The 15,443-nt window shown below is 33.8% G+C and overlaps 1 protein-coding gene across 6 annotated transcripts in view; it reads left to right on the top strand.

Annotated features, from left to right (window-relative positions):
- The window catches only part of MTF2 (metal response element binding transcription factor 2), a 72,768-nt gene that overhangs the window by 27,949 nt on the left and 29,376 nt on the right, over positions 1-15,443 (top strand). For 3 of the 6 annotated variants that reach the window (XR_006794448.3, XM_045897180.3, XM_045897179.3), the window contains exons 2-9: positions 3,644-3,842; positions 3,967-4,048; positions 8,038-8,133; positions 8,370-8,470; positions 8,859-9,007; positions 11,294-11,389; positions 12,280-12,348; positions 13,194-13,317. Coding sequence is in view for 5 of the 6 variants with exons in the window: in XM_045897180.3 (XP_045753136.1) it covers positions 3,644-3,842; positions 3,967-4,048; positions 8,038-8,133; positions 8,370-8,470; positions 8,859-9,007; positions 11,294-11,389; positions 12,280-12,348; positions 13,194-13,317 (916 nt within the window). In the remaining variant the exon portion in view is untranslated. Of the gene's footprint in view, positions 1-3,643; positions 3,843-3,966; positions 4,053-8,037; positions 8,134-8,369; positions 8,471-8,858; positions 9,008-11,293; positions 11,390-12,279; positions 12,349-13,193; positions 13,318-15,443 lie in introns of those variants that run through there. The other 3 variants (XM_064588809.1, XM_054512742.2, XM_064588810.1) reach the window with 3 other exon arrangements.

Genomic DNA, 15,443 nt, shown 5'->3' with positions numbered 1-15,443 from the left:
ATCATGCCCTAGGCAGAGTATTGAGGAATACAACTGTGAAGAGTAAGACAGTCACATTCCCTGTTTTTGGTGGAGTGTTTGGGTGAGGGAATGGTGATGTGTGTTGCAGTGGGCTGAAAAATGGGGAAGACTATAGTAGAGAGAGAGTTAAGAGTGTATAAATTTCCTCCAAAGGTTTGGCTGTGAATGGGAGGAAAGAAATAGGAGGAGTGGTGGAAGGGAGCAGGGAGCACAAGGGATCAAGGAAATTTTAGTTTTCTTTTTCCTCAAAGATCCTTACAACATTTTAAGAGAGTAAGATGGGAGACCATCGTGAAAAATAATTTGTTGAAGCAATAGCACAGCATACAAAACCAATCTGGGAATGGTTGCAGTTTTGATTTTTGTACATTTACCAGTCTAGAATTGGAAGATTCTAGGTCGCAGTAGCCACCTTGGCATTCTATTGAAGTCATCTTTCACCTATAATTAATTATGTTGTTCAGGCTTTGGTTAGTTTCTTTAAGGAAAGCAAAATCCCTCAAGTGACCCCTGGATTTATAGTTTTCCAGAAAGTGCTTGCTGATAGAATCATTTTAATATTGTGAATGAAAACATTAAATTGTTTTTGTGTCTGGAGAAAGAAGGTTCTCAGCCTAGCCTTGAGCACTCCTGTTGGTAGAATTAATGGTAGATTCATCCTCCATTTTACTTCTCTCTGGCACTCGTCTTGTCAGACTTTTAACCCCTTATCATACTAAATGCCTTTTCCTCACAGCTGTCTATAGCAGACACATTCCCTTTATTTAGATATATGGGAACATATATTCCTTTATTTGGAGCATGGTTCTCACAGTGTGATCCATGGATCCTGGTAGGAGTCTGAAAGGTCAAAATTATTTTCATAATACTTAGATGTTATTTGCCTTTCTTATTGTGTCTATCTGTACAGATGGCATGAAAACAATGGTCAAACTGCTGTGCGCCTTAGCATGAAACAAGGCAGTATTCTTCATTGTTGAGCACACACAGTAAAAAAACAAAAACCAAAAAACCCCCCTAGAACCCACCAAAATGCACGCATACACAGAAAACCCTATTTCATTTAAGAACATTCCTGATGTGAAACTTTTTTCAGTAAAAGTTGTTTTTACTAAACTTTAACTTTGAGTTTATATATTTTTTAAAAATTTTATTTATTTATTTGAGAGAGGGAGCACGAGCAGGGGGAGGGGCAGAGGGAGAAGCAGCCTCCCTCCTGAGCAGGGAGCCTGACGCAGGGCTCCATCCCAGCACCCCAAAGTCATGACCTGAGCTGAAGGCAGATGCTTGACTGAGCCACCCAGGCGCCCCTGAGTTTTAGATTTTTAATGTCATGTGTGATGAAATAGGAAGTATAGATAGGATATTTATGTCATTATTTGAGTTGTCAGCTGAAGTAGCAGCTTTTTCATGGAATACCATTTTTACTTGAAACAGTGACTAACATGGGTATTTGGCAGATATTTCCTTGAAGTGACATACTTCACTTACATTTACTTTCTTATTTACCATTTTTGGTTTTCTTTGTTTGTTCCTATGGGTTGATATAACTATCTGGTGTCATTTCTTTACTTTAATACAATTTTTTTTCCCCACTACCGCCTTTGTGCTGTTATTGCCAAATATGTTATAGGCCTTATAATTCAATTATACACATATTGTTCCATATACTTGAGTTAGAAGAAATATGCATTTATACTGTTATAAAAGACATTCACAATATTACTTAATTACCTTTACAAGTGCTCTTTGGGTTTTTTTGGTGTGTTGATTTGTGTTTCTACTTTGGTTTACTGGCTTTCAACCTTATTAAGAACTTCCTTTAGTATTTCTTGTAAGGTGGCTCTGCTAGCAACAATTCTCTCAGTTTTGTTTACCCTAGATTATCTTTATTTTGCTTTCATTTTTGAAAGGCAATTTTGTTGGGTATAAGATTCTAGGTTGACAGTTTTTTCTTTCAGCACTTTGAATATAGGATCTCGCTGCCTTCTGGCCTTCATTGTTTCTGATGAGAAATTATTTTTACTGGAGTTTCCTTGTATGTGATGAGTTCTTTTTCTTTCTCTCTCAGCATTTTTACTGTGGTAAATCTGGGTATAGGTCACTTTGCCATTTGTCCTACTTGGAGTTTGTTCAGCTTCTTGGATGTGTAGATTAATGGTTTGCAGCAAATTTGGGATGATATCAATCATTATTCCTTTGGATATCTTTGTAGTATGTCTTTCATTACTGGAGGGTAGGTAGGTAGGGGGGTGGGTTAAATTGATGATAGGGCACTTGTGAAGTGGGTGTTGTACGTAAGTGATGAATCACTAAATTCTGCATGTGAAACTAATATTACACTGTATATTAACTAACTAGAATTTATTTTATTTTATTTTTTAACTAACTGGAATTTAAATAAAAACTTGAAGAAAAAAAATGTAGTGTATCTTTCAAACTGAAACTCTGCTACCCCTTAAACACTAACTCTGCATGCAGACCTCCTCCTGGCCCTAGGCAACCACCATTCTGCTCTCTGTCTCTCTGAATTTGATACTCTAGTTACATTATATAAGTGGAATTATATAATATTTATTCTTTTTTGTCTGACTCCTTTTGCTTAGCGTAATGTCTTCAAGGTTCATTCATGTTGAAGCTCATGACAGAATTTCCTAGGATTTGTGTATTCTTAGGTATTGAAATTAGCTAGTCCCAATTCCTAGGTATTGAAACTTTTTTCTTCCCCACTTGTTTTATTTTTATTTAACTTTTATACTATCTACTTTTGAATTATTCTCTGTCTCATTTTATACATTGTGGTATGTTTAATTAGTAAAGCATCTAAGTTAAGAAAATGAAACTAAACAGTGCTTTGTTACCTTTGAGGAAAAGTTGATAGTAGTTATGCTGTGGTTATGCTATGCTGTTTATGGAATTACTAATATACAAATTATAATGTAATTTTGGAATACATAATTTTGGGGTCTTTTGCTTAAAAAATGTAAATGATGTTATACCTCTCATTTGAGTATGATTTTGTGAAATTGGTGGTTCTTAATTTTTTTAAACTAGTCTATATTTGAGGGACTTGGGACACATTCTCATCAATAAACAAGACTTAATTCAGTAGTGGTTCCCTGTAAGGAGGTCATGACTACTCTTCCAATGAGTTGAATATACCCAACTACCCCAAAGTCATCGGTTAGTGTGTTTTCACTACATGTGGCATAATCATTTTTATTCCTTTTCATGTGCTTATGAAATTGTGCCATGTAACTTCTTTTAGTTTATCTAAATCCAGTCATGAGATTTAAGGCATCCTTTGCTCATGACCCACTTCCACTTAGAGCTGTTATTTTGATAATAGCTGCCCTGAATATGTGTGATCTTAGAGTGATTGTTGAATCCTTGTCTCAGTAAGGGTAGGCACTGAGTGAATTTTGAGAACACCTGTCATTTTCTTTTAAAGTTATTTATTCCTAGAGAGTATTTGTGATTTGAGGTACCTATTATATTTTCCCCCAATTTAAGGTTTTTAATAAATCAGAATTTTTGATTAATACATAAAACATATCACTGGTATATAAATAAGCTCTATAAGTAAGTTAATCTTGTATATGGTCTTTTATTTCCTAAACAGAGACTCTACAGGGGCAGGTAATTCACTGGTCCACAAGCGGTCTCCTTTACGTCGAAACCAAAAGACCCCAACATCCTTGACCAAGCTGTCTTTACAGGATGGACATAAAGTCAAAAAGCCAGCATGTAAATTTGAAGAGGGTCAGGATGTCCTAGCTAGATGGTCAGATGGCTTGTTTTATCTTGGAACTATCAAAAAGGCAGGTTACCTTTATATATCTTTTGCTGTTTTTTGCAGTAAACTTTTAATAATTTTGAATTTAAATTTAACTTCATGTTTTTGACTTACAAAGAAATCACCATAAATATTCCTCTGTATTTCAGATAAACATATTGAAACAGAGCTGCTTCATCATATTTGAAGACAGTTCTAAATCCTGGGTTCTCTGGAAGGACATTCAAACAGGCAGGTGCTACTATTTCTCTTGAACATGATTTACACTAAAATTTGATTTTCTTTAGCCTGTCACTTTCTAGTGTTTTTTGTTGAGTACAGTATATTAAGGTAACTCAGAATCACTTTTGAGGAAATGTACTCTTCATAGTCCTCAAGGAGTTATAATCTATGTCATAGACCCTGAAAGAACAGGAATTATTCTTGTTAGAGTAGAGATAGACTAAAGAACAGATGCATCAGTGATGCACATCTATGAACTATTGTTAGGGCCCATCTGATAATAACTTTGAAGAAAAATTTTTAGCCACTAATATGGGTAACACTTTGGGCTTCAACTTAACTGTTACCTGCTTATATTTAGTAAACGTAATGTAGAGAGCTAGTATTTATTGAGAACATACTATTTGCCAGATGACTTGGGGGAAATTAGGACATATTAAACAGGTTTAGAGTACTAGAAGTATTCATTAATAAGAATGATTTGAAATGGCCATTTGATTAGGGGTTTTAATGTTTAGATGGGAAAATGAGGCTATATTTGTATGCCAGTAAAAGTGAATACAGGTATTGTTATAGGTATGTTTTTTGTAATGCTTTCGATTTTATTATTGTAATAATCTATATAATTGCTGTATGCCCTTTGAATCTGCTAAATAAAGGTGTTGTTCTAGGTATTTCTCTCATGAAAAGTGATTTATAAATTACGAGTATTAAAAATCTGAGTATTTTAGCTGCACACCGAAGCCCTGCCTTTTTTTTTTTTTATTGAGTTAATAGGCCTGCACTAAGACCTGTGTTTCATATCTCCTAGAAAGGAGATGTAAATTTTCTTTCCCTAAAGGGTGGATACCTTTCTAAAGTATTTAGTGATTGGGTTTTTAATTTGAATCCCAAGTGGAACTCTATGGTAGGTGACTACTGTGTGTTCTATTTCTTGATTTCACTTTTAATTTTTTTAAAGAATAAGAAAGTTTTGTAAAAGAATTAAATGTTCTAATTACCATGTGCATAGTTGATTACTCAGGGCTTAGCTCTTACTCTAGTAAAATGTCTTTCAAGAGAAACTTCTTATAGTTCTTGGGATTGATCAGTTTGAAGTTCTGAAATTATGTTTTGAATCTGAAATTGAGGAGTCAGTGAGAAAAGGGATAGGAGAAGGATAGGAGATCTCCAACAGTAGTTATATTGAGCACATTTTGTTACCCCGCATACAGAATTATCTTTTCTTTTTTACTTTATAAACATGGGTCTTTGTGGTAGGACTGAAACATGTTATACTGCTTCTGTTCCCCTATTAGTTATGAGTCCCTTTCAACTTTTCAGGGTTCTTGCAGGTTAAATACAGATTTATGTGTCTGTCTCCCCCCCGCCCCCAATCCATTCCTTCCTTCCTTGCAGACAGGAAGAAGAAAGCCAGTCATACATATAGAAAGTTGTGAAGGTGAAGGGTACTGTCCAACATGTGTTCCACCCAGTATTATCAGTTTAGTGGTCTGTGATTGCTTTTGCTCACTGGCTTTTTTAATTATCCTTAGAATTGAAAAGAAAAAAGAATTGCTCTGGGCTATTTAACTCTTTTTTAAAAAAGATTTATTTGAGACAGTAGGAGAGAGAGAGAGTGTGTGCACACACATGGGGGGAAGGGGGAGAGGGAGAGAGAAACTCAAGCAGACTCTGCACTGAGTGCAGAGCCCAATGCAGAGCTTGATCCCATGATCCTGAGATCATGACATGAGCTGAAACCAAGAGTCCTATGCCTAACTGACTGCACCACCCAGGCACCCCTATTTAACTCTTTATAGCACCCAGAAAATAGCGCACATGTAATTGGAGTTGCTGTAGAATGAGGAAGTGAAACTGAATACTGCATTATGGCAGATTCAGTGTGGAGAGTAGCTTTAGTAATTTTCTTCCTATAAGAAACCTAATAATATATATATATCATAATAACTTAATAAATTGGACTAATTTCACCCGTTTAATAAGATTTATTTTTTTAAGATTTTATTTATTTGTCAGAGAGAGAGCACAAAGCAGGGGGAGCGGCAGGCAGAGGGAGAAGCAGGCTTCCCACTGAGCAGGGAGCCCGATGTGGGGCTCGATCCCAGGACCCTGGGATCATGACCTGAACCGAAGGCAGATGCGTAATGACTGAGCAACCCAGGTGCCCCTATTTATTTATTTTTTAAAGATTTTATTTATTAATTTGACAGAGAGCACAAGCAGGGGGAGCAGGAGAGGGAGAAGCAGAGGGAGAAGCAGGCTCCCCGCTGAGAAGGGAGCCTGCCTGCTGGGGGGCTCAATCCCAGGATCCTGGGATCATGACCTGAGCCTAAGGCAGACGCTTAATGACTGAGCCACCCAGGCATCCTAATAAGATTATTTTAAAAGTTTATGTAAATAAACTTATGTAGAGAGAGTCATATTAGTAGTCAAAGAAATGTGTATTATAAAAGGGGAGATAGGTTAAAACAAATATATTTAGAAGGATTTTAAATTTTAACACCTAATATGGTTTCTGTGAAAATAGTTTTTATTTTGGATATTACTTTAATAGTTGCATTAATGTTTTATATTCTTTAATCGATACTGCATACTCAGTTCTAGCAATTTATTCAAAAGAAATAATTCAAAAGTGAAAATGTTAGGTGGAAAATATTTACTGTAGTTTTATTTTAACAACAACAAAAAATTTGATATATATAAGATAAAACCCGGGGCCATCAGTCCTTTTTTAGGGAATTGCTGATTTGGACTGAGAGGTGTCAGGCTCGATCCGGTTGCTCTCCTGACTGGAGCCGTAAACTCAGAAGCTATGCAGGCCATTTCCTTCCAAGTGTACAAGGAAGTAAACAAAGCCTGGGAGAGGTAGGGAGAGCGGACAAGAGACCAAAATAAACAAGGAAAAATGCAAAAAATGAACAAACAAAAAATTTGGTAACTTACATATCTAAGAGTAGAGGTGTAATAAAGTAAATTTGGTTATTTCTACTGGATAGAATATTATGCAGCTATTAGAAATTATAATTTTGAAAATAGTGTAAACAGTACTTTTGATAGAAAAAATATTACAAAATATAGATGAAAGAAAAGATCTTAGAGTGGAGAGAATATGGACTCTGGCATATCTGAATTCGAATCCTACCTTGATACTTTCTGAGGGTCCTTGGGTTAGTTACTTTATCTTTCTGAACCTCAGTTCCTCTCTATAATAACAAGATACTTACGTAATAAGTTGTAGAATTAAACAAAACAATATATGTCAAGAACCTAACAGTACTTGGCTGATAGCACAGAATAGTACCTTTTTATTATTGTTGGCATATGAATATACCATGTAGTTTAACTGTGAAATTGAGGAGAAGAGACTATTGGGAATAATGATGTTAGAGTGTTAAAATCATATTCTTAATTTTAGGGAATAAAATTGTTTTTAGAGCAAAAATGCCTAAAGAAGAAATAATTTACCTATTAAGGTAAAAAATATAATTAATAACTGTGGAACACCTTAACATTTGTTGCACTGAGATTTTGTTAGGAGACTTCATTGGACAGCATATTTCCAGATTTCTGAAGCTGGAGATTAAATAATTGGGGTTCAGCTTCTTTCATAAGTCAGTACATAAAAAGAAATGTAGAAAGAAAGAAGTCATCGACATACCTTCTTTGCCCTTTTTCTTTAGTCTTATGATGGTAGAGAGTATAGGGTGGGTGGATACATGTATATAGGTAGATGTGTGTTCTGGAGAGTAGTTCAGGTGTTCACAAAACATTGCATTTCCTTACCCTCCAGGGGAGTAGGAATGTTAGATGGGAGGGACACAGGGTGCATAGAGATAGCATTTTGTGGGTAGTACTTTGTCTTGAGAAGAAATCATTGTAATTTAGTGAATAAACATTGCCAGTATGGGCTACCCACAGAGTCAAAAAAGTAGTTTTGGTATATGAAATACTTCTTTATTATGACTATCTTTTAATGTATATTTTAAACATTTTAGGAGCCACTGGAAGTGGGGAAATGGTCTGTACAATATGTCAAGAAGAGTATTCAGAAGCTCCCAATGAAATGGTTATATGTGATAAGTGTGGCCAAGGTAAACATTGATTTCTTTTAATCTTGTCAAAAAGTTTTATTACATACTTAATGCTCCTGTTGAAGATTAATGATTAAAAATACTTTACATTGGTAACTTGAAGCTGTTATCATAAATTTATTCATCAATTGTAAATACATTAATGTAGGAGAAGAGTACTAAAATGCCTTCTTGAAATTGTGTTGCAGTATTTATTAATAAAATAGAATTTGCTTTATGCTTTTTTTGATATTAAGGATATCATCAGTTGTGTCACACACCTCATATTGATTCCAGTGTGATTGATTCAGATGAAAAATGGCTCTGTCGACAGTGTGTTTTTGCAACAACAACAAAGGTATCTTTTAAGTGTTTTGGGCTAAAGCCCTAAATGGAATTTGTAAGGCACTCTCAACGTAATGATTGTATACGTTGAAAGTTTATGTGACTGAAATGAACAATCAGTGCTGGGTAGAAAGAGGTGAGGCTTATTGTTTGACTAATGATGCTTAAAGTGACTTGGAGCTATCCTTGCACTTATTTTCTGATAGTGAGTGGTCTTGGAATTGGGGCAATAATTTGAAAAACAACAAAATAAAGATTATTGTTAGTCAAACAGTTTGTGATATGGTAAGAAATTTAGAGTGGAGATTTCTTCAGAAGTTTCAGAAGCATTTTTATGTTAAAGAATTGTATTTAAAATTTTATCCTTCATTTGTTTAAATAACTTTTTCCCTCTAATATAGAGGGGTGGTGCGCTTAAGAAAGGACCAAATGCCAAAGCATTGCAAGTCATGAAGCAGACATTACCCTATAGTGTGGCAGACCTTGAATGGGATGCAGGTCATAAAACCAATGTCCAGCAGTGTTACTGCTATTGTGGAGGCCCTGGAGAGTAAGTAGTTATTTCATGCCCTTTACATGATTTTTGTTTATATTATCTTATTTTGTTACTGATTGTGGTGTGGGATTGATAGTGAATTGTAAATGCATGAAAGTGTCAATAAAGAAAATTAGGGCAGAAAATTTAGAGGTCGTAGTTATATTCATCTGTATCATTAGATGTTAGCTAAATAAGTGAATCTGAGTTCTAACCAAGAATGCTTAGAAATTTACCTTTAACTTCTGATCACTGGTCTTAGTTTTCTTTTTGGAACTAAACAGATACATTTTATCTCTCTTAGAAGGTAACTCTAAAATATTTCAATCCAGCGATCATATTTCTTGTTTCCGTGACTCACACCAATAGTGTAGTGTTTTTTTCCAGGTTAAAATCTCCATTATCATCAAACATTCTTTGTGACATGACTTCTAACCTCTGTCTTTGTTGCGCTCTAGGTTTTGAAAGTTACTCTTGAAATACGGTGTTATGATTAGAAAATTAGAAAATTCCAGGAGTAGTCTCCCAGAATATAATTGGGCTATTAGAGTTCATAACATTATGCTTCTGTTGTTGCAAAGAAAGATTCTATTTATTACTTCTCTTGGGTTGTCCTCTTAAATTTTTTTTTGCTCATTTTGGGTTTGTGGTCAACTAATACCTCTAATTCTTTTTTTTTTTTTGGTATAAGCTCATATTAAGCCGAGTTGTAAATCATGTATTTTGTAGTACATTTAAAAAAATGCTAGTGAATCGTATTTCACTCTTTAAATTGTAATTATTGTTTTCTTGTGTCCTTCTTCCTCTCAGACTCAGTGTTTCTCTTAAGACAAGGGTGCTGTTTATTTTCTTAAAGATTTTATTTATTTATTTAAGAGAGAGAAAGAGCACATGAGTTGGGGGTGGGGCAAAGGGAGAGGGATAAGCAGACTTCCTGCCAAGTGGGGAGCCAGACTCGGGGCTCAGTCCGAGGACCCCAAGATCATGACCTGAGCCAAAGGCAGACGCTTAACCGACTGAGCCATCCAGGCACCCCAACAAGGGTACTGTTTAGAATGCTGGGTTAGTCATTGTCATTAAATGTCATTAAATGACAGTCATTGTCATTAACATATTATCTGTTCAAATGCATATACAGAAAATGTCTGTAAGTTTACCATGACTGGGACATAAGTTGTTCAGTGATGCAACATTAATATATAGATGAATGAATTTTTAGTTCTTCGTTCTCCCTAAACTCTAATTCTTAATGGAATTTTTTATTTGTGATTTAACATTTTTGTAACAATTCTTAGTTTTTGTCACCTGCAGATTTAAGAAACATTTGTCTAGTTTCTTTTTCACTTATAAAAGAGATACGTGAATAAGCATAGAGAATGATCTTTTCCTTTACTCATTTATACTTAGCATTTGGTTTAAAGTATTACTCAAAATCCATTTTATGAAGTGGATCATTCATTGTTCTTTAAGTACCATGACCATGTGAACTGTGTTTGATATTGTTAGCCACTCTAACTTTAGCAGAGGACCTAGCTAAGTACCTGGAACATAATTGGTATTTATTAGTCTTTTGATGAATGAATAACCTTACTTAATATTGGTCTTCTTGCCTTTGCCTATATATGGCTTACAGTTAATGGGGGACTTAACTTTTTGAGCAAAATAATTATTGGAAGAAAAGGCATTATTTGGGTGGCAAATAAGGATATCAGTATATCAGAACCATGTACCAGCCGAAAAGAGAGGATATCCTTAGGTAGAGATTTAGTTTTAGCTTCTTCAGCTATTGGAAAAAGAACAAAACCTGTCACAAAGCCTTTATATCTGGTAGAGTCTTTGATTAGATTTATAATTATGTTCACCAAATTTATATATGAAGTTGCTATTCTACATTCCTTTCCATTATAATGGAAAAGAATAATGGAAACAGTGTGAAGATACAAAGCTGCTTATGACTATTGGGTATATTGGGCGAACAGCTGTACACATCAGTAACCTCTGAAACTAATCTCCCTTAGGGGGTGTAGAGAGTTGATGTGAAAAAAAATCCTGGGTTGGTTCTTTGACAGAGATTCTTTACTGGTCTAGGAACCAGGCTTCATAAGTTCTTGTGAAAAAGAAAGGAGGGATGAAATCCTCAGTAACCTTTTCGGGAAAGAAAAAATTTTATGTTAAATATAGCAGAAATGTCATAATGTAATCATAACTATTTTGTATAATGCCACTTGGTTTTGTTTTGCTTTGTTTTTAAAACTTTACCTCAAAAGGTAGTGATTTTAATCTTAACTTTTTTTCTTATAGCTGGTATTTAAAGATGCTACAATGCTGCAAATGTAAGCAGTGGTTTCATGAGGCTTGTGTGCAATGCCTTCAAAAGCCAATGCTGTTTGGAGACAGGTGAGAAGGACACTTGAACTTTACCAATTGATATATATATATATATTTAGCTTTTATATTCTAGCTATGTTTGCAGTTTCAGATTTCTAAATGTAATTACAACAATGATTTGTGAAGGAGTCATTTAAGAGGGAAAATATTGAATGATAGACTTAAATTATTCATAATTTTAAAATACACATAATTTTTGTGCTTTTAGATGTTATTCCAGAACAGTTTTAAGTATTTAATCAGTGATTATATTTGCTCCTATTGCCCCACAGTGCTCTAAACTATTCCCATTGTTACCTTCCTTTTAAAAACCTCAAAGGGATCCTGTGACAGAAAATTGGCAAAGGCCACAGAATCTTGATAGAAAATTTACACCTTCACTGATCTAAAGAATTTACAAAAGCAGACCTAATGTGCTTTCTGGATTAGGAGAATGTGGAATAGCAGAGAGCTCTAGGAAGGAAAATGAAAGAGCACTGAACTTGGCATAAAAAACCTGGGTTTAAATGTTGGCTTATGCTGCTTACTGTCTTTCAGAACTTACGAAGATCAGTTTATCTCCTTTTATTTTACCAGATTGTTCAGAGCATTGAGTAGAACATTGTATGTGGGGGCTGCCATCACAGTTCATGGTACACACAAGCCATTAGTAAAATATACCTGTGTATGAATCTCTGTGTGAACTCTGAATGTCTAATGGGTAAAAAAAAAAAAATTGCCCTTGCAATTTTGTTGTTACTAGAAAACTTTAAATCACAGTGTCATAGTTCAAATTATATTTTGCTTTGTGTGTCACTCATCTATTGTAGGATATGTACTTGCTGAATATTGGCTTTAGTTGTTGAATAATTTATGTATACCTTTGATTACTCAATATGAAACTTTTCTTTTTTTCTTAGGTTTTATACATTTATTTGCTCTGTCTGCAGTTCTGGACCAGAATACCTCAAACGTCTACCATTACAGTGGTAAGTATGGACATTTCTGTTAAGAAGCAATAAAGGGCCATATTCTTAAACCTACAGGATGAAATGTTCTGTTTATTATTAACTTGGTTTAAGTAAAAATTTTACCTCGCTTTATTTCTTTTATAGATCCGTAAACCTGATATCATTTCACTAAAGATTATCTAGTTTTATTGTTGAAATAATAAGGCCATTTGTTGTCTGATGCATAAAACGTAGCTTTACATTTCTTTTGGATTTTCAAAATTCTTATTCATGTTTTTAACTCTTTTGGGCCTTCAGAATAGCAGACAGCAGAAGAGAGAGGTCTTATACCAAATATGCTGGCTTCTGTTTAGTGTAATTCTTGGGTATGGGAAGTGTGATGAATTTTGGGAGATTTCTGATAAAATGCTTATACAAGTACTTAGAAATTTTTATTAAATGTTTATTAAATGTTTTATTAAATGTATTTTAGGAAAAGATAAGATTTAACTCATGAATCAGATAAAATAAAGTGTTAAAATATGATCTGTTCTATGGCTTATATGTAAGTGAAATGCAAAATTTTTTATTCTAAGTTATTTTTTCTTAGAGTTACTTCCTCTTTGAATGTATTTTAAGAAATTACTCAAATACCTTTTAGTTTATATTTACTACTCAGTATAAGCAAATATTTAATGTTTTCCAATTATTTTCATATGTAATGATTTATTATATTGTGAATATGACTTATGCTGTTTACCCTCTGCTCACCTAAATACTTCACTTTGGGTTTTTTAATTGCTGTTTTTATTTTTTTTAATGTGATTTCTTAACAATAACCAAAAACATTGCTTTTGTATATTGTGATTATTTTTGGATTCCAGGGTAGATATAGCACACCTATGCCTTTACAACCTAAGTGTTATTCACAAGAAGAAATACTTTGATTCTGAACTTGAGCTTATGACATACATTAATGAAAACTGGGATAGATTGCATCCTGGAGAGGTAAGTGGTCTTAGAGCTAACTTCATTAGCTACTTGATGTCTTTTTTGTTTTATTTTGTTTTTGTTAAAAGCAACTAAGATACATGTATACGTTACACACCTAAAGCAGAATTTTATTTTTAGTTCAGGGAGAAGTAACTTTGATGATAGCAGGGCCAGCCCTCTCATCCTCCTGGTTATTGCCTGTTAAGTCAGGGAAAAATGCAGAAGGAGGAAGTAAATAAATTACTTGATTCTTCAATTTTCTGAAGTGAGAATCATTATAGTTAAAGATAGAAGGGAGGGAGAAATCCTTATTATTGCATATCTTACTTATGGTTCCTCCTCCTGTTTTTCTAAGTTTCTATAAATTTAAGAGATATAACCAACCCTCTTCCTTTCTCTCTTGTTGGTACTCCCATATATATATATATATATATATATATATATATACACACACACACACACACACACACAACATATATATATATATATATATACAACATATATATATAATCTTTGACTTCCAGGAATGGGAGGACCCAGTAATAGTGTTAGAATAATGAGTTAGGGAGTAAAGCTATTCTAGTTGGAGATTATCCCCCTCATTCTGACATCTCATTTTGCTTTTCATTTGCAAAGTCTAACCAATCATGCTGGTTTACAGTCTTTTAAAAAAAGCAATATAAAAGTTGATGTATGTTCATTGAAGAAGATTTTGAAACAATAGACAAGCACAAAGAAGAAAGTAACTAAAATAACTTTAATAGTTAACTTGTTTTTAGCACTTACTTTGAATTATTAAAATATAGATATTAACTACTCTTAGCTTAATGTTTTGTTTTTGTTTTTGTTTTTTCCTTTTGAGAGTGTGGGGGTGCTGGGGAGGGGCAGAGGGAGAGAGAGAGAGAATCTTAAGCAGGCTCCATGCCCAGAGTGGAGCCCGACGCTGGGGCTCTGTCTCATGAACCTGAGATCATAACCTGAGCCAAAATTAAGAGTCAGGTGCTTAACTGACTGAGCCACCCAGGCACCCATAACTACTATTAGCTTAAATAAAAATTTTGTTTTATATTATGTGGAATTAGATGTGTGAATTTTAGTCACACATTACTTTTTGAAGAGGTAAAAGTTGTGTAAAGTGAAGTTTAGGAAGAATTTCTGCTTTTGTAGCTTTTAGACATGGGGTAATTTATAAAAGGTTCATGTCAAATAGGATATCAGGGTTTTTTTGGGTTGTTTTGGGGGTTTTTATGGGGCATCAGGGAGAACATAATGCACATTTAAAAGCTAGTTTGTGGTAGCAGCTGCGTATAAAACAAACACTTGCAGGATACTGAGATTTTTTAAAATCAAAGATATTATTAAAATCAATTGAGCTGAGATGTTTTGAGTGTTAGAAGTTGGAACACAACACTCTTCTGTTACATGCTTTTTCTGGATGAAATTTGAGAGAAAACGAGTATCTTACAAAGTTGATAAATTTTAATAAACTGATTAGTAATAAAAGAAAAAAGTAAGTGTAAGGCACTAGTGGCTATAGTGTTCATTATAGTCATCTTAATATTTAATACTTTAATATATTCTTTTAAAGTGCTTTCTTTCTAGCCATGGTTCCTTCAGCACTTCATATGCAGATACATCTCTATTCTTAGTACATTTTATGTTTCACATGATTAAATTCTGTAGTAGTTACTTCATGTAGACAGTGGGCACACATATAAAAACTCAAGTTACTTTATTTCAAATGCTATCTTTTATTAAAATGAAAAATGATACTTAGGTTTTATTCAAGAGGCTGAAAATAGAAAAAATCACAATTAGACTATTAGTCTAGACAAGTAGTCTATTTCTAAGAAATGAATTCAGTTTATGAATCTTATGTATCTTGGTTCTAGCTGTACTTCTGATACATATCAATAAATTTATTAGTAGATACATGTTTTCCTTTTCTGTAGCTTATGCGATAATGTCTTAGAAATAAGATTATACATTCAATTCAATTTCTTATTCTTTGCCAATATGGAAATTTTTTTTTAATTTAAAAATTAAGAAGAACATTATACTCTAATACAACTTTACAATGGAAAAGTTTTACTTTTCTGAGGAGTGTTTCCATTTTTTGGAGCCGTCAAATTTATTATCAG

Source organism: Mirounga angustirostris, unplaced genomic scaffold, assembly GCF_029215605.1.
Source record: "Mirounga angustirostris isolate CCGP_5_RB_7025 unplaced genomic scaffold, mMirAng1.0.hap1 SCAF_4, whole genome shotgun sequence".
Taxonomy (NCBI): domain Eukaryota; kingdom Metazoa; phylum Chordata; class Mammalia; order Carnivora; family Phocidae; genus Mirounga; species Mirounga angustirostris.
This window is presented reverse-complemented; position numbering and strand designations above follow the sequence as displayed.